The 19,775-nt window shown below is 44.6% G+C and overlaps 1 protein-coding gene across 1 annotated transcript in view; it reads right to left on the bottom strand.

Annotated features, from left to right (window-relative positions):
• Positions 1-1,131: 1,131 nt before the first annotated feature.
• The window catches only part of atp10b (ATPase phospholipid transporting 10B), a 34,101-nt gene continuing 15,457 nt past the window's right edge, over positions 1,132-19,775 (bottom strand). Inside the window, exons 10-22 of the mRNA XM_007901402.2 lie at positions 17,386-17,577; positions 14,665-15,256; positions 13,926-14,035; positions 13,295-13,421; positions 10,122-10,306; positions 6,224-6,530; positions 5,692-5,768; positions 5,003-5,128; positions 4,331-4,531; positions 3,806-3,886; positions 3,603-3,707; positions 2,237-2,424; positions 1,132-1,721 (exon numbers count right to left, since the gene is read on the bottom strand). Coding sequence (XP_007899593.2) covers positions 1,313-1,721; positions 2,237-2,424; positions 3,603-3,707; positions 3,806-3,886; positions 4,331-4,531; positions 5,003-5,128; positions 5,692-5,768; positions 6,224-6,530; positions 10,122-10,306; positions 13,295-13,421; positions 13,926-14,035; positions 14,665-15,256; positions 17,386-17,577 — 2,700 coding nt within the window. The 3' untranslated portion in view covers positions 1,132-1,312. The remainder of the gene's footprint in view (positions 1,722-2,236; positions 2,425-3,602; positions 3,708-3,805; positions 3,887-4,330; positions 4,532-5,002; positions 5,129-5,691; positions 5,769-6,223; positions 6,531-10,121; positions 10,307-13,294; positions 13,422-13,925; positions 14,036-14,664; positions 15,257-17,385; positions 17,578-19,775) is intronic.

The raw sequence follows: 19,775 nt of genomic DNA, 5'->3' as shown, positions 1-19,775 counted from the left end.
AATTTGTGGCCTGTGGGACGGAATTGGCCCTCGCTATTGCCAAGAAGCTGCCCGAACCTTTGCCACGAGTCTAGATTGATAGCATCAATCAAGAGATAATCAATCAAGAAAATTGCACGAGCGAGCAGTGTTGCAGAAACCGAATGCATCTGCATCACTTACATCGCGGTCAATGCTGAAACCCCAAGAGCTGCTCTCCTGGTCAGAATCGACAATAAACCAACCAATAATAAACTGACAAGAAACTGACGTTTCTCGAGTGACATTCTTATGGTAAAACGATGTAGAGCGAATGAGAGGCAACGGTGCTTTGTGAAAGAGGCACCAATCTATGACACAGTTCAATGGCAAACCTCAGCAACGCTCACTGATCTGTCAATGCTGCCAAAACCACCCACCTTGGCAGTGAGTTCCTGTCACATCAGCCAATCCAGCCATTGGAAACCAATGAGTCCGTACTCAGGGTATGCAGGAGGATGTCTCTGACAGAGAAATGTACGGCTATTAGTCTAAACATCAACGTTAACCTGATTCAGTGAGTTTCGTCATAAAAAAATTCTGGTAAAACAGTCGACAATTCATTGACAACCGATACTATTAGATCCTGATTAAAAGACATTTTTTTTCTGGTCATTGGCAACACCGTACATTTTAATGTCCATATTCTTACCAAATAACCGGAACACATCAATCATGTTGTGGGGTCACCTTCATTCGCTCCCTTCTCCCGACCTGAAATGGGTTTACACATGAGAGAACTGTGGGGTTGTCAAGGAAATAAACAGAATGTTAACAGTACAAATGGTGGCAGCCATTCGTGATGTTCAGATTGCATTGCTGAAGGCTGTAGGCCTTAATGTTGTGCTGATAATAACAGTGCTCTCATTTTGATGTAGCACCTTTCACGTCAGGAAGATGTGCCAAAGGCCAACACGGGATTTAATGTAAACGTGTAGTGACTGTGTATTTTGCAGGTAGCCACAGCTGTCACCGTGCAGCCAAACCAAATGCTGTTTTCTTCTTCTGCTCTTTTGACGATCACGGTTGGCCTTCCTGAGATGACTGTCAGCACTGGATGAACAGCGACCATGAGCTTTACGGTGAGGGCCTCGATCATCACGATCTTCCTGTTCAAACCTGCATTATCCCAGTGCTGGCTGGAGCAGGGTGGGGTAGGGTGGGTTGGGGGGGTGTAGGGGGCTGTGGACAGATCTGTGCAGTTGGCACCAAGCTCCCGTTCCCCCCTTCACAGAGCTCTGTAGTGTGTGAGGCTTCCAATGGACGGCGGTTTCCACGAGTGGTTAATTTTTGCTCAGTTGCGCACAGAGAGACTCTCTCTTCCTTCTGACGCCAGTGAATGGGCAGCTCCTCCTGCTGCAGAGTCCTGGCTGCCTCCTTCCTGTGTCTGTTTCTCCTGCCAGGAAGACTCTGGACCTTCCCGGACGGTCGCTGGGATGTTTGGCGGTTTCCTCCTCCTGGCCGGCTCTGGGGAAGGTTCCTGGGAATCGCAATGACTCGCTGTGTAATAGGCCGGGCTGACGTTGCCCATGCGAGCTGGGTTTGCATGAGATACTGACAGGGCAGCAACACTAGGCGACCAGTCGAATCCTCGCCACTGGTTGACGGCTTGAACTCGCTGCTCTCTCTCTAGCCGGTCCAGTTGCCGAGCTTTGAGGACACGGCAACTCAAGACGGTGCCTTGCAGACTGCGAAACAAGTACCTGGAAATACAAAGGGGGTGAAAATACTTCAAACAGAAAGTAGGAAACCCACCGTGGTCTCTCAGTGTCGTCAAGAGTGACAAAGCTCCCCAGCCCAGGGTTATTAGATAAGCACGGTGGTTGATGGTCGGAATGGGTTGCCAGGAAGAGTGCTTGAGGCCATGACTCTGTGGGAGGATGGTATGTTCTTATGTTCTTCCCCCTGGGGTGGGTGGGAACTCTGAAAGGCTGAGATCATGTCAGGAAGATGTGGGCCGAAGGGCCTTCTTCGTCGGATCTCGTGAACACGGGTTTTCATACTGCACGGGTCGGATTGAGGGGAAACTAGACTGTCCGTTAGCACGTGCAGTCACTTGACTGTTTGCAGAGTTTACCCCAGATGTAAAGCGACTGTCCGGTTAAGCGACTCTCCGTAACATAACCCGGTATTATACAGGAGGCTTCGATCTTTCAAATCAGGAATAAAGAAGGAGTTTGCTCACTGAGTTATTCTACAGTCAGAAGCATGTGGTTACCTGGGTAACAAGGCCAGAAGTGGTGTGATCAAACAGATCAAGTAGAAAAGTGGATCAGTCAACTGGTGCTGTATTATCCAGTAAGGATTAGACGGAGGGTTACACGTCACACAGGTGGCACTGTACACAATCGTGACAGCGAAGTAGAACAAAACGCTCCCAATCATCGAAGCCCAGTGTAGCCAGGTCTGTCAGGGAAAGATATTAATAACCAGTGAAATACCAGGCTGCTTCGAGCTCCCAGTCTAGTCTGAGTCTCCAGCTCGGGTCACTTTGCTTTGCCGCCCGCGCCACAAGCAATAAGGGTTTGGCTGTGTTCGGCTTTTCTAGGGCAGGCGCAGGGTTTAATTAACTAAAAAATCCTCGCGTTTGACACAGCACCTTATCACGTTGTCGAGAGGTCTCAAGCCACTTCACCGGAATTTACTGTCAAGTGGAGTGACTCTTGTGTAGTTGTAGATGAAGGCAGTAGTCAATTTTCACACAGCAATGCCTCACATACAGCCACAATGAAGTGAATGACCAATATTATCTGGAAGGGAGATTCTTAAAGATCCCATGACACTTTCTCCTAGAATCCTGGCCTACAAACGCCCAGATAAAATTGGTCATTCACTTCAATGGCTGCTTTTGGGGCAACTTTGTCTGCAAATTGGCTCCTGAGTTTGGATTATTATTATTATTATTACTGTACAATTAGAGTTAAAACGCAACAACTTTATTATAGTTTCTTCACTCGGTTCATGGCCAAGTTTATTCAGTGCATCCAATGGCTAAAGCAGTTCAGGAATCATTTTGCGACTAAATTGCTTTTGCTCCTTCAAACACGCGAATACTTATATAAACCGCGTGCATCAGTCAGACAGTCATCTGGGGATTGGCTTGTAAGAGCAACTCTCTTGATTTGTATTCTCTCTCCATTGCTTATTCCAACCAAGTTACTCAAGCGGTTGTAGGTTAAACTTAATACGAAGAAACGTATGCAGACACACAGTTGTTGGTTTGTGAGGATGCTACGATCAGGGCTTGAGGGACATCATTAATCACAATGTGAAGAGCAAAGCTTCCTAGGGTTTGTAAGCTTACTGTGCAGTAGTCGTCACAATAATTCTTACCTTTGATACAGCGCCTGCAATGTCAACACATCTCAAAGTGTTTTACAGAAATTGCAGTTAAGATGTGGTGACTGTGTATATGCGGTCCACAGGGGGAACTGCTGCCCGCAATTGGCTGCCGCGTTTCGCCCACGAAATATACAGGCAATTCACTTTACAGTATAGTCTGTGAAGCGCTTTGAGACGTCTCGAAGACGTGATGAGGCGCTGTGTCAAATGCCAGGATTATTATTTCTGATGTGGAGACTTACCCAGGTTTTTGTTTCGATTGCCAGATGTGCCAGGATTGTGAAGAGAGACAGCGTGTTCATGGGTGTACCAAATGTGAAGATGTCAATGTCTGAATCTTGATAAGCCTTTTGAACGCAAAAGAAGAAACACGCAGGTGTCAGATGAAAGTAATATCCTACAGACTGGTTGGGAAGCGCTGAACATGTAGAGCAACTTTACTCACAAGGTATGGGACAAAGAAGCAGACGAGACTTTGATAAAAGGCATCTAGCATTGTCATCCAAAATGTGCTGAGATTGTAGGCCTGAAGAGAAGGTGAGAAACAACATTATTTATAGAGACTGTCAGAAGGTTTCCCTCACCCTCTCTGAAATCTTAAACTGTTCCTTAAATAATAATAATAATAATAATAATCCTTGCATTTGATACAGTGCCTTATCATGTCTTCTAAACATCTCAAAGCGCTTCACAGTGAATCGACTGTACGTTTTGTGTGCGAAATGCGGTAGATTTGTGCACAGCAGCGTCCCACAAACAGCCGTGGATTGAATGACCAAATTACTATCATTATTATTTATTTATATTTATTTTGGAAGGGATTATTTCCCCCCGAAAAGTGATTTGCCAATTGACTAACAACCGGGCTCCTACTTACTGCCGGGTAAACAGAAGAGTGCGTGTGTGGAGTAAGGAAACTGGCCTAACGCTTCTCCCTGACCAACGCGGGAACAGTTAAGAAGCCTATTACCTCTGACTGCTGACCACTCTTGTAGAGTTCCGGTAACTCAAGAAGCGTTTCTGCGGAAACGTCCTTGTCCAGCACGCCACAAATTAATGGAGGGAGGGAGGTGAAGAAGAGGTTGAAGAAGATCATCAGCCAGTAGTCAATCATAGAGCAACCGGAAAAGCCACAGAAAAACTGGTACCAGAAGAGCAGATTTACATAGGCCTGTGGAGGAGGAACATCACATGTGGGATCAAACATCTCTGAGATATTCAACCTGGTTTCAAAATCCTATTAGGATTTCAGGGATATTAAATTGTGTGTGTGTGTGTGTATAGGTGTGTGTGTGTATAGGTGTATGTGTGTGTATATAGATCTACGTGTGTATAGGTGTGTGTGTATAGGTGTGTCGTAAGAGGAATGTCTTCAGGCGCGACTATAAGATGGGGAAGGAGGGGGCAAGGCGGATGGATCGAGGGAGAGCGTTCCCGAGTTTGGGGGCATAATGGGCTGAAAGCGCGACCAACAATGGTGGAGCAGAGGGACACGAGGAACAACCCCTGATGATCTGATCACGGTACACAAAACTAACATTAATTCGGCTTAGTTTAAGACTTAATAAAAGCGATAGCACGAAAACACAAGTGTAGCTCCAGAAAGGAGCAGCCCCAGTGAACGAGGAACCGATCTACTCACCACATTCTTATAGAAGAAATAGATGACCATGTTGGCCAATCGAGTGTAGCACCAGTGACCGTGAACTAACAGCAGCTTCTTCAGGTGTTTAAAGTGAGCGATAGCGAAGTCACTGGCCATCACAGCCTGCATACAAGCACAGGGTAAAGCAACAATCTGTCAGCTTCACACACACCGTATCAAAAACACAACTGGAATTTGTGAGTTAGACTTTAAACCGGCTCGTTCAACACAGGTCACACCAGGGCCGCAGAGGAGATACATGGATTCGTCCTTGAAAAATAAAAATTTGATATGGGGAAAGAGCGGGGGTGGGAGTGGGACTGATTGGCGGCTCTTCCAAAGAGCTGGCACAGGCACGATGGGCCAAATGGCCTCCTTCTGTGCTGTAATATTCTATGATTCTATAAATCAAATATTGCCACAGGATCTTCTTCTCTGCCCTGGACAACGTTTGGGCAGAACTTCCTCCATTTCCAATTTCCGCCGCATAAACTGATTGACAACACAAAATAACAACAGTTTATCATCTCAACGAAAAGTCCTCGACAACTCTCGTAAGCACAATGATCAACTGCAAAATATACAGTCACCACGCTTTACGGTATATCCTATGAAGCGCTTTAAGATGTCCTCCCAACAAGATGAAAGGAAAGTGATGGGAAGCTTGGCTTCGGGAAGTGCCTGACCTGCATCCCTTCCTGACCGGAGATTCCAATGCCCACATCAGCAGCCTGGATCATACTCACATCATTGGCCCCATCACCTGAATGTTAAATTGAATCGGCAAAAGTCAAAGCCCACATTGGCTAAGAGCAAAATGATTCATCAAAACAACAACAACACAATCACATTTGTACAGCGCCTTTCATGTCGGGAGGACGTCCCAAGGCGCTGGGCGGTGTACAGCATAACTTACGTTATGTAGAATGTGACTCATAGATTCATATGGAAATAACTCTTGCGATTGATACAGCGCCTCATCACATCATTGAGGCGTCTCAAAGCGCATCGCAGGAGACACTGTAAAGTGGAGCGACTGTATTTTGTGGGTGAAACACAGCAGCCAATTGCGCACAGCAGCGTCCCCACAAACAGCCGTGGAGCGAGGGGCTGACCAATTTTATTTTTAAAATGATAAATATTAAAGAATGAGTCAAATCAGAAACACCTGAGATGCCCACGTGTATCACGGAGGACACCAGGTAAGGAGAAACATACCTATTGATAGAGTCATGACCTTCAGATGCTCTCGGACAAGCTTGACCACCATACTCTTCTGGAGAGGTGTCGAGCGGCAGCACAGGACAGCTTGGCAGCATCTCGCCAAATCCAAGAACTTCTGCTGCAGCTTCCCGTGGAAAATCAGGCTCAACGTCTTTCCGTCAATGACGAGGCCCAAGTTCGGCCCAGGGTTGACTGTGAACCCAGAGGAAGCAGGGCTGAACTTCACACCAGGGCCACACTGCGTTTCACTCGACCTCACCACTTTTGCCAAAGTGCCGTCAAGCAGAGATTCACAGGTGTCCTGTTACACAAAGAGAAAGGTTTTTATAATCTCTGTAACTCCAGGGAAATAAAGCATAAATGTCAGTGGGCTATTTACAGGCATTGTAACTAACATTAATAAGCCATTTTAGACTATTCAGCTCACTTCTTCCATAAATAGGGCAATGCAGCTGAGCCCAATTCTGCCTTCAATGTATGCAAACCTACCAGCAGGGATGATTGGGTACAAACACACAGTTACTACACTTGACAGGAATTCTGCTGTGAGACGCTTTTGATGTTATAGGCGCTATGTCCAGTGCAAGGATCATTATTAGCTTATTGGTAGTGATCGGGAAAGGGTAGTAATCTCTTCCTTTCCCCCAATATCAATATCAACATTTTTTTATAATAATAGTAATGTGGTCACTCAATCCACGGCTGTTTGTGGGGACGCTGCTGTGCGCAACTGGCTGCCGCGTTTTGCCCACAAAATATACAGTCAATTCACCTTAGGGTGTATTCTATGAAGCGCTTTGAGATGTCTCGAAGACGTGATAAGACGCTACATCAAATGCGAGGATTATTATTATTATCAATTCCTTCCCCCAATATCACCATCACCATTTCTGCCATGGCTTAGATTAGAGTCTCTCACAGACCCAGTGACAGAACCTGGAACTTCCTGGACTGAATGGTAATCATTTCACCAACAAAGATTGTTGGCGTATTTACATTTACAAAGTAATCTGGATGTTTCATATTTTATCCAAAGGAAGCAAATAATCCCGAGATGGTGAAAGTCTGTTGCACAGAGTCAATTTTAAGCTTCAATTCCACCCTGGAAACCCGCCACACACACATGTCGCTACTTGCATCTTCATTGAATGTTCCTGGTGTAATGTTGTTAAGCACATTTCACCCATTGGGGTGACATTTAAAAGAGAAAGTGGGAGCCACAAATTAATCTGCAGTACCGAGCAGCAGGGAAAGGTTATAGAAATGCCAAACACTTATTTGCAAATGCCAACACGTTTCAAAGCTAAAAATTAACTTTGCTGCAGCATTGATTCCGAGCCGTTCCTAACTGCGCAGGAGAATTGATTTGTGTGTTCATAGTTGGCGGAGGGAAAGGGTCTTTTAACAAAGGGATTGAACAAAACCAAATAATGTGGTCACTCAATCCACGACTGTTTGTGGGGACGCTGCTGTGCGCAATTGGCTGCCGCCTTTCGCCCACAAAATATACAGTCAATTCACTTTAGAGTATATTCTGTGTGCGCTTTGAGAACGTCACAAAGACCTGATAAGGCGCTATGTCAAACGCAAGGATTATTATTATTATTTGGAAGAAACACATTGACATTGGATAATCAATGTGGCACTTTGCATCGTAAAGATTCCCATCAAGGCTTTGAGGTAAACAGCAACATTTGAGAATTGCCAAGTGTGTAATAGAAGTTTTTATTCAACACCTCCCCACCACCCCCTCCTTTTTTTCTATCTTTTTTCCTCAATTTCAAAGTAGAACACACAGTACTTAATTGGACCACTGCGGAGAACCATTCCCCCAGTATTGCTTCAAGAAGCAACAGTGCACATTGTGAAAGCCTCAGAAGTCAATGTGCCAAATAGCACAAATGCAAACGGACAGGGTAGGATTGACTTGCTTATCATAACTAGGGCTCGTCATGGAGCCTGGAAGAAAATAATTGTGTTCTGCTGCTTCTGCTTATTAAGATTCATTTTACTGTACATCCCGATTCTGAATGCAGAACAAAGCACGGGACTGTGATGGAGAAGATCTATGGGGCTCGCAACTCAACTCGAAAGGAAAAAGGAAATTAATAAAATCTATAAAGTCTTTGTTTCGGGAGATGAGAATGCTTTGGGGCACACTCTTATCTGATGAGCTGGCAGGTCCCGAATGCAGAAGTTTTCAGCACAACCGAGAGCAAATCAAGGTCAGTGTGCGTCATTTGCTTATCTGATAATGGGAGCATTATGTGATGGGGACCATTGTTCTACTCTGCTCCGCCAGTGCTCGCTGCAACTCTTTTGATGTTGATTGAGCAGAACAATACGATACATCAAAGGTGTGCGTTAATGAAAGGAGCCGGCAAAAGCCTCTCGGCAGCTTTGGCAGTTCTGCACGACTTGCTGAGCAGTCAGTGCGAGGATAACCAGAACATTATACAGCCACCAGCAAATCCAGCGACAGTATTTATGGGACTTTCTTAAAGGGGCATGTCAGCAGACATCATGTCAGACACTTCAAAGCACGTCCCAAGACCCTCCTCTTCGACCGCACCTTTGGCCACCCTCCTGCACCCCAGCCTCCCTGCCCTCCACCCACTCCGGATGCCAACCCCCAACTTGGGTCCAAATCCCTGACTGTCCAGCGACTTGGGACGTCCTCCCGACATGAAAGGCACTGCGTAAATGTCATGTGTTGTTCTGAGACACTGACACCCAACTACTGTATATCTGCTCACTGCCATGATCCTTTTAAAATAGGGTCGGTGTAAATTAATCTTATTATTAATCTGTTCATGACTACCAGTCCCCCTCTTTGAAAAGTCTGGCTGCCTTTTATATTATTGTATAGTAATAATCTTTGCCCTTGAGATAGCGCTTTTATCACATCTTCGGTACGTCTCAAAGCTCTTCACGGGATACGCTGTAAAGTGAATTGACTGTGTGTTCTGGTGTAGATTTACGATCTGTATTCTCTCTCCAAGTGTGAATGCTTGTGAAGGGTGCAATCTATCGTTTCCTGCATTATACACGAGCAGAGAGAGAGAGCCCCCCCCGCCACCCCCCCCCCCCACACACACAGACACACACTGCCTACTGGAGAAAACAACTCTCGTAAGATAACTAATTCCATTTTAAGGAGCTGAAGACTATAATTAGAATCACTAAAACCTGACTCGATATCCAGATGTTAGCGGAACAATCTATGTCAAGCTATTTTTTTTTTGGCTCTCTGTAGCTCTGAGAATCGTTGCCAACTTTAGCGGAGTATTTGCTGTGACATTAATCAACTTGCTCAAGTGTGAGCTTGATGCTGGGTAACCAACTGGGTGCTGTGTGTGTGTGCGGAGGACAACGCTGCCGTGCACAACTGGCTGCCGCATTTCACCTTCGCAATACACAGTCACTGCGCTTTACAGTATATTACGTGGGTGAAACACGGCAGCCAGTTTGTGCACAGCGGTGTACCACAAGCATGGAATGAGTGACCAATTTTATGTGGGGGATTGTTGGCCTGGACACCGGGAGAGAGAGAGAGAGAAACTCCCTTCTCTTTTCAAATAACGACATGGGGATCTTTAACGTCCACCTGAACAGGCAGAGGGGACCTTGGTTTAATGTCTCGACCAAAGGACGGCACCTCCCACAACGCAACACCCCCCCCAGCTCTGCATTGGAACGTCTGCTTAGACTGTGTGAGTCCATGTCCTGATGTAGGGGCTTGAACCCACAATCGTCTGACTCAGAGGTGGGAGTGCTACTACCACTGAGCCAGGCTGGCACACACTGCTGGCAAAGTGAGGTCCTGTGGTGGCTTTGTGCCTGATGACCAGCCAATTTGCAGAGCCTTACAGAAATGAGTGTCTGCACCCACCTGGCTATTGGTGTTCAAAGTGAAGACAAGGTCCTGTGGATCCAGAAGTTTGCACGCGTAAGCGATATTAATGGCAGTTTCCTGTTTATCTCCCGTTAGGACCCAGAGTCGCATTCCTGATTCACGAAGGGCTTTGATGGTGTCTGGGACCCCGGCCTGCAGACGGTCTTCAATACCTGTGGCGCCTTTGTTTGCACAAAACAAAATTCGAATGAAACTAATCGCCAGCCAAAGTGTTCAGATGGACTGGAAGCCGTCACTCGAACGGTTAATGCAACGTTCCCACGGTTATCACAACAACAACTTGCAATTTATATAGCGCTCCCTCAGGCAGGGTAGCGTCCAAGAGCGTACAATCCAATTATACTGGGGAGATTCAATGATAACTTTCAAAAGGGAATTGAATATTCACTTGAAAAGAAAAAAAAATGTCAATACTATGGAGTAGGAGTGGGGGAGTGAGGACTAGTTGGGGTAAGAGCGGGGTGTGGGGATTAGTTGGGGTAAGAGCAGGGGGTGGGGACTAGTTGGGGTAAGAGCGGGGGGTGGGGACTGGTTGGGGTAAGAGCAGGGGGTGGGGACTAGTTGTTGGCTCTTTCAAAGAGCCACACAGGTACGATGGGCCGAATGGCTTCCTTCTGTGCTGTAAGATTCCATGACTGGCTGCCCCTCTATATCCAACTAATGGCCTTGCGTACTCCAGGGTTAGCACACTGGCTTTCACCGTAAAGCACAAAATTCCACCAAATTTAGCCTGTGGGATGACTGTAATCTATAATTACAATACTAATTCTTGCATTTGAGATAGAGTCTCATCATGTCGATTGGCATCTCAAAGCCCTTCACGGGATTTACTGTGATTAAGGCTGAATTTAAGAATTGTTTGCAGTTCTGCCACAAGCGAGTTGTTGGGATCTGGAATGCGTTGCCTGAAAGGGGGTGGAAGCCGATTCGATAACAACTTTTAAGGGGGAAGTAGATGATTATTTTGGGAGGACGAGTTTTCAGGGCTTAGGGGAGAGCGCGGGGGAGTGGGATTGATTGGGTAGATCTTTTCAAAGAGTCGGCATAGATACGATGGATGGGCCGAATGGCCTCCTTCTGCGCCCTGTAATTCTGTGAATCTTAAATCGAAAGTTAAAATCATTGCTTGCAGGCTGAGACTAGTTAGTTGCCATTTCAGGTTTAAATTGCATTCAAATTGCAGAATCCTGGATTACACCAACGCAGGAGGGAAGGCACAGTGAGAGTCAAACTAAAAACATCTGATAATGAGTGTCTGTATGTGAGATGCAGCTTTTGCTGTTAATGATTGAAACAAAACCAGTTGTTTTCATCTCTCGCTATTTTAGGAAGCAGCTACTTTTCGGAAGCTGAAGTGTATTAAGAAAAACCATTTGGGAATGACCTCCACAGAATGATTTATACTGTAATAACATAATAATAATAATATAATCCATGTGTTTGGTGACTATCAGGGTATTATCTGGAATTACAGCCAATGTAAACGCTCATTGTCATTGTTAAACCCCACTGGACCCACCATAAATATTTAAACGCAGACATTATTGCTGGAAAGTAACTTGATGGATGGTGTAAAGTTCTCTTTCTCTGCCAATAGCTAGCACCTGCTCCCAGCATCTCCTCAAGCCATCAGGCCTCCTAAAGCTGCCTTAATCACGAGATGTGTCTGATTACCTCCATCAACTAAACAAATGGTCCAATTTAGAGGAAACATTCCTCCATAGTCTAACATAATCCCTGACTCCTTGACCAAGTTTGATCATTGAGGAGCAGGAGAGAAGAACAGCCTAATGTCACACTATAGCAATCCAGCCCTGGGAACCTGACAGACAAACCATCAGACACAGTGGTAGGAAGAACCATGGAAATTCACAGCCCAGAAGAAAGCCGTAACATTGTGTTGAATTATTTCTCAACTCGATCTTTTTTTTGCGTGGATATTTCAGGATTTTGGACCATTATCCCAGAATATTCCCAGGAACTGGGGTAAAATGGTGGAGTCTTATAATAATAAATCATAATAATAATAATAATAATGCTTGCAATTTGATATAATAAGCTCTTGCAAAAAGTAGCTATTTTAGGAATCTCAAATATACTAAGAAAAGTAAATGGATATAAAAGTATTACAGGTAAAGAGGCAGTGCTATTGGTCTGAATAACACTGAAAACCATTTAGGAATTACCTCTAAAGAGTGATTTGACCTGTAATAGTATAACAACAGTAAACATCGTTGCGTTTGATATAGCAGCTTATTACGTTGTCGAGACGTCTCAAAGCGCTACGGAGGATTTACTGTATAGAGTGACGTAGCTATGAGTATTTTATGGGCGAACGTGGCAGCCAGTTTCACATAGCAATGTCACAGCAAATGGTTTGCTGTGGGAATACAGAGTGTCCCTCTTAAAGAGGATAACGGAGATACAGATTAGTCAGATTTCATTAACCAGGATATTTATATCCTGCGTAATCTGACAAGCATTTGTTTCATTGACCTAGTCGATGTCTTTCAAAGACAGGATCACTGGATAACAATTACTGCTGATAAGTTGCAGAGAGGATTGAAGCTGGTGAAAAATTGCGTTCAGAAGAAGTCCAGGCCAGCCTGGCCTCGCTGTACTGAACAGTGTTGGGTTTGGTGCTGATGGTGGTGGGATGAAACCAATACAACAGCTGGAGCGAAGCTTTCTAGTCTAACATCTTCCGCAAGATGTTTCTTGAGTTCAAAAAAGCATTGCTTTGCGACACAAGTGTAATGTGTCTATGAAACAACGCTTCCTTGAGCTTCACTGAGCGCTCTGCTCTGGGACACTACCCTGTGTGAGGGGAGCTATATAAATAAATGCAAGTTGTTGTTGTTCACTAGCCCTTCCCTTCTTCAAGTCACAGGTCTTCGTGCAATGCGTCAAGTTGGCTCAACCTGAATATACAGTCAATTCACTGTACAACATGTTCTGTGAAGGTTCTTTGAGACGTCGCGAGGACGTGATAAGGCACCAGATCAAATGCAAGGATTATTATTTATTATTATCAACCTGCCTGGTATTCCAATTTCCATGCTCTGGGCTGGAATTCTAATTTTTGGATGTAAACACCTGTTTATACCAAATCTGAGATCCGAGCGTTGACTAGAAATGTGAAACATTACCTAATAATCTGAGGCCCTGCTCCAGGCCCAGTGAAGTCTCGAGAAGCAGTTGTTCCCTGTTGTCAATACTGGTCTCGGCTTCTTGTCTCAAAGTTGCCCATTTTTCGTATTCGCTTTGGCTCAGCACCTAAACGGGACGCACCGATCAGCATGCAGGTATTCCAAGTCTCAAGCCATCATCAAGAGTATCAAAAGCTTCAATATAATACACATATATTTACTGTACACGGTAGAATTGGTCATTGACTTTATGGCTGTTTGTGGGACATCGCTGGGTGCAAGCTTGGCTCCCGCATTCGCCTACAAAATACACAGTTGAGGCACACTATTGTGAAAAAAAATGCTGCAAAGCGCATTGACATTTCCTCCCGACATGAAAGTCACTGTATCAAATTCAAGGAGTATTATGAGTAACACATTGCATTAGATTGCTATTTGAAAAGAAAATATGTTCACGTCTGTGGGGAAAGAGCCGGGGGAGTGGGACTAATTGGGTGGCTCTTTCAAAGAGCTGGCACAGGCACGATGGGCCGAATGGCCTCCCTCTGTGCTGTAGGATTCTATGCTCCTATGAGTCTTCAAACGCTGACATACACTGGCGCTGATAATAAAGTTTAGTCTCTCAGTCTACCTTCTTTGCAATGCACAATGTTCTCAGGCCATCTCTCGCGTAGCCATCCAGATACTTCTGTGTTTTCACTGTTATTTTCCTCTGTTGCTCTGCCTCCTCCTCGAGGTTATCTGATGAACAAGCGAGAAAAAGAAACTTACTGTCAACCACGTGACGGTGCTCGATAATGTGCCGAATTCCACATCAAAATAATAATAATAGTAATCCTTGCATTTGATATAGCACTTTTCACATCTTCTAGACGTGTCAAAGCCCTTCATAGAATAGACCGTAAAAGGTGCATACACACACACACACGCGCACACACACAGACACACACACAAACTCACACACACAGATCTGTTTAAACTTTATGTCAGTCTTCTCGTTCAAAAACACACTGTTTGATAAGCGTCGTGTTTATACCACTGTTGAGATTGGGAACAGAAGCCATTGTTGAACTGGTCACCAATTTTAGGATCTTTAGAGATGTCTCACTTGTGTTTTGGTTCCTTCCACTTGAAAATAGAAAACATCTTTCCCAGGAAGGGAATATGATTTTTTTTAGGGGGAAGGAGGTGAAGGGAAGGGTAAGCAAAAACATTTACAACTTTAAGTAACGATACTACTAAATAATACTAATAATAATCCTTGCATTTGATGTAGCGCCTTATCACGTCTTCGAGACGTCTCAAAGCGCTTCACAGAAAATACTGGTGTAGTGTAGTGACTGTGTATCTTGCGGGAGAAACGACGTTACCTTTTGCAGATTCTTCCAATAAACCGATCACAGCGGAATCCGCTCCCTTTGTGTACACTGCGATCTCTTTGGTGATCGGGTGCTTGACGATCACAGACATCCTCTTCCTTGTTGAGTCGAACGCCAGGGTGTGCAGGAGCTCGAAGGTCAGAAGGTGTCCCCGTGGGAGTCTTACGGTCACCCTGTCCGGTGTGCGAGACACCAGGGTGAAGCTGTAGGCTCGAGCAGCGTGTACCAGCGCTGCCTCATCTGGGCTCTCAGCCTCGTAGCACAGCTCTGGCTCCTGTTCATCAACAGCTTCACCGTTGGTCCAAGGCTCCTCGTTACCAACCTGTCCACCTGGGGGCCAGTCGGGGACACCGTTGGCCCCAGATCTGGTGTCGTCCGAGACGCTCTCCGTCAGAAGCGACGAAGTTGGGCTAACTTTAGATGAGCAGCGTGCCCTGTTGCTACGCCAACACCCCGCTCCATCGGAATCAGACTGGCTCGGCGTGGGAACCGGACTGGTCTGTGTCCAGGTCAGCTTGCGCAACAGCTGCTGAAGCCTCTCCAGAGAGTTTGCTGAAGGCTTTAGCAGAGACGGGGTCAGTACCTGGAATTTGGTTGATTAAGAAAAAAAATTAATGATATCCTTCCGAGGTTAACCGGCAGCTACTGTGACAGAATCACACCCTTCCTGGTTGTATTCCCGGTAACCACTGCAATTAAAACAATTCGCTTAATGGTTTGCTTCTCACCAGAAATCCCGCAGTTAAAACTCCTTATATAAACTTGCAACCACTCCCAGTCTACAGCAGGAAACTGAGCACGGAAAGCCAGCTTGCTTTTTACCTATGGGGCCAAATAGCCTATTTACTGCCATATAACTCTTTGCAATTCTATGTAATTATAAATAATAATAATAATCCTTGCATTTGACATAGCGAATTATCACGTCTTTGAGACGTCTCAAAGCGCTTCACAGGATACACTGTAAAGTGAATTGACTGTGTATTTTGTGGGTGAAACGCAGCAGCCAATTGCGCACAGCAGCGTCCCCACAAACAGTCGTGGATTGAGTGACCAAATTATTATTATTATTTTTTGAGGGGATTATTACCATCGGAAAAGCGATCCGTTAATCGACTAGCAACCAGGTCCTATTTACTGCTAGGTAAACAGGCGAGTGGAGTAAGGAAACTTGACTAAGGTTTTGCCCTGGCTGGGAATCGAACCCAGATCCTCTCGCTTGCGAGGCGAGCGCTCTAACCACTGAGCTACAGGACTCCACAAAGCTTTAACACAAAGCGGTTTGCTGACTGGGAAAAAGCTAAGCTCTGTGCGACTTGGGAGTCCAGGAGCAGTGCAGTGAATACAGGCACATCTGTCAACAGTAAGGATGGTGATAATAAGTGATTACAGAACATATTTGCAGCATTCCTGAACACGTTCCTTATGCCAAACAAGCCAAGGAATATATTAAGCCGCTGCCATAAATTTTGAACCCTTATCTTTCGTGCAAATCATTTTGCTCATCTTTTCTCTCCTTTACCCACATCGCTGATAAACACAGGGTTGTCATCAGCAAAAGCACAACAATAATCTCGGCACCGTCGCCCTGCTGTGCGGTCAATCCCGGTGCTAACATACCAACTATCAGAGTACAAAATGTACATCTTCTCCCCTGTGTTTCCATCTGAGAAAAATACCAATATTTAACTGTGAAGTTAGCATCCTGCAGGAGTTGAGAGTGTGTCAGACCCACTGCAAGACCAGAGTTTCATTGGAACAGTCTCGCCCTGGGAGCCAGTCTGTGCTGAGATGTGCATTTTCACCTTTCGCCCACAAAATATACAGTCAATTAACTTTACAGTACATTCTGTGAAGTGCTTTGAGACGTCTCAAAGACGTGATGAGACGCTATACCAAATGCAAGGATTATTATTATTATTATTGCTGTGGATAGTACAGGCACAGATCTGGTCTTGTAACAATGATATGATAATGTGATACAACCAAAAGCCCACAGTGCGAGACATGGCATTATGTGAGGACAAGGCACTTCATACACTATCCACCTTTACTTCAGAGCTGAACCGAACTGTGAGGAGACTGTTCCATTGATCCCAGTTCTGATATGGATCTTGACTCAATCGCCGACAACTACACGGAGCTCACAATACTGTGAAGGCTGATTCAAGTTTCAGAGAGGAATATGGGGGTTAACATTGCGATGTCTGCTCCTCTCAGTTGAACAGACTCGCCCTGGGAGCCAGCCTGGTGGTCCAACAGGTACGAGTGCAATGCCATGTCTGTGGGCAAACAAGGGGTTTTAGGTCCTAATGACTGTGATACAGTTGGGATGGGGAGCTCAAATTCTTGAACCAGTCGATACACTAAACCATTGGCGGACCACATTTTCAGTGATATTTTATTGACACATTAAACCTCACAATGTTCGTCCCCAGTGGATTGACCTACAGCAATATTTAAGGTTCATTTCACAGAATGATACAGTCTGAACCAATAGAGGATTTTATTGCGTATTATTTCTTATCGTCTTCAGTACTTCACAAAATTTATCTCTCTGGTTATTTCCTGAGGGAGCCTCACGGAAATAGAGCAAACGTTTCATATTCCTCGCAAAGTGAAAGGTGCTTTATAAATGCAACTTGTATTGTTGCTCCACACTCACTTCTAAACAGATTCATAGAATAATTGACCAACGTAAGGTGGACTTACTCTTTGCCGGGGTTGTGTACTTGTAGAAACCACCACAGTGTTACACAGTGCGAGAGCCAGGAAGAAGTCAATGATACAAGTGTTGTCCAACCCAATGGTGTTTTTAGCCAGATTCTGGGTCAACGAGTCCATATGGACAACAGCACCTTGAACCCTCTTCAATAGGACTTCATCGGGGCTAATATCCTTCTCCTTAGACAAACGTAAGACAAACTGTGAAATTCTTCTTCTTATTATTATTCTTTTTCATTATCAATTGTATTTATTGGGTCCGGTGTTGAGATCCTTAAAACACATGTGTGGTGATCTAGTCAGTGTAATACAATCAATTCTCAATCCAGTCAGTTATCTAATAATAGTAATAATAATTGGGTCACTCAACTGTTTGTGGGGGCGCTGCTGTGAGCTATTGGCTGCCGCATTTCGCCCACAAAATACACAGTCAATCCACTTTACTGTATATTCTGTGAAGCGCTTTGAGGCGTCTGAACAACGTGATAAGGCGCTGTATCAAATCCAAGGATTATTATTATTATTAAAATGGAATATAATACAGGGCACAATCAGCTCTTGGAGCGGTGTACGGCAACGGCTCTTTGAAACGGACAATAAGTCAGTTAGCCTGGAAAGCTTTCCATTTATCTTCATTAATAAAAAATGTATCTATTCATTTCGGGTACATTAAACAGTCTGTCCCTTTGCTGACGCTCGTGGAGTAGTACAGTTTATGCTGTTATTTTGCACTCCATTAATCTGTCAGATGCAGTTCCTTTAAGTTTATATTATTTGCCTCCTGTTACTCCAGCTGTTGCTAAGATCTTAAATGATATTTAGTCCCAGATCCAGTGAGGTCTCTCCTTGCAGATGACAACGCCAATAAACAGAACATCATTTTTTTCAAAGACTGATTGACCCATTACCCTAAATCCTAATTGCTTTAATTAACACTATCAAAAGCGTTTTTCTTGTCATGTCAGATCACCGCCTTCTCGAACCTCAATTAGGTGACAGGGTTTAATTACTCTTCAGTACCTCGGTTCCTTTCAATCATTTTATGAGGTGCTTGGCGGATGTGAAAGGTAATTCTGTGACAATTCGCTGCCTCCAAGGAGTTTGGCATCAGTTGGTCATTTGAAATCCGACAAGTGCAGGTTTAAACCCTGTGTGTTTTGGGTCAGTCAGCCGGGTGTCTGACACATGGGGGAACTCACCGCCATGTTTAAGAGCTTCCAAACCAAACTGGGAATTCCATGCATGGTAATCGCAAAGATAGATTTGCTCAGCCATTGAATCAAAAAAGCTTAACGGGGTTGTGGGGTGGGGGGGGTGAGAGGGGTGGTAGGGAGGGCAGACACGGCAACAGAATGGTGAGTTTGAGAGTAAGGTTCAAAAACCTAAAGATACTGTTCCATTTTAAAAAAAAACGAAATAATAACAAGAAAATTAAGCCGTTAAGATGAGATCTGGGGGTGCAAATGCTATAGCCAGTTACCAGGATAATTGTTTACCGCAAAGTTCTTGAAAGACACTTTAACAGAGCGATATATAACATCCCTTTTAAATCTGCTGAGTAACTACACTTCACTGGTTGAATAGAAATCAGCTCCAGTTTTGCTGCAATCTCCCATACATATTCATTATTCAAAGAGCGTGCAAAGAAGGGGAAATGAACCATTAGAAATAGCAAAGTGTTATCAGCGGGAGTCAAGAAGCGATCAGACACAAAATCACACACAAAGCTACGCTGAATTGTCAGTGGGATCTTTTCATATTGAGATTTATTCTGACATTATTTTAAAATATTTCCAGCAGTGTTTTATTGAAAATTATAACTATTCTGAGTTTGTGCAAACCCTCGACTCTCCAGTGGGCTTGGCACGTCCTCTCGACCTGGAAGGCAGAATATAAATGCAATCCGTTGTTGTTATTGTTGTTGTTTTGCCTACAAAACACACAGTCACTACACTTTGCAGTGTATTCTGCGAAACGCTTTGAGAAGTCTCAACGATGTGATAAGGCAGGGATTATTATTATTATTATTAATCATTCGAATAATAGTTCGGCCAAATCAAATAAACACTTATTGCGATTGTGACTCATGAAGTGCAGAGGTGGATTTACCAGACAGTCCCAGACAGCAGAGCTGCAGTGCTGTGGATTGATTTTACCCCCGCACCGTCACTGAAATCTGTGGATCCATGATCCGAATTGTGTATTTTCATTAAAGAACTGAACTGGCTAGAGATTAATTTGATGCGTCTCTGCTATGAAGGATGACGGGTGGAATGCAATTTACCTTCACAATATCTAAGGGGAGGGAGGGAGGGAGAGGGTGTGAGGAGACAAAGGAGAAAGCAAATTCAATCAACTTGCTCTCAGGATCAGCGCCA

This window comes from Callorhinchus milii, unplaced genomic scaffold (genome assembly GCF_018977255.1).
Source record: "Callorhinchus milii isolate IMCB2004 unplaced genomic scaffold, IMCB_Cmil_1.0 Scaffold13, whole genome shotgun sequence".
Classification (NCBI taxonomy): domain Eukaryota; kingdom Metazoa; phylum Chordata; class Chondrichthyes; order Chimaeriformes; family Callorhinchidae; genus Callorhinchus; species Callorhinchus milii.
Note: the sequence above shows the minus strand (reverse complement) of the source record. Positions and strands in the feature narration are given on the sequence as shown.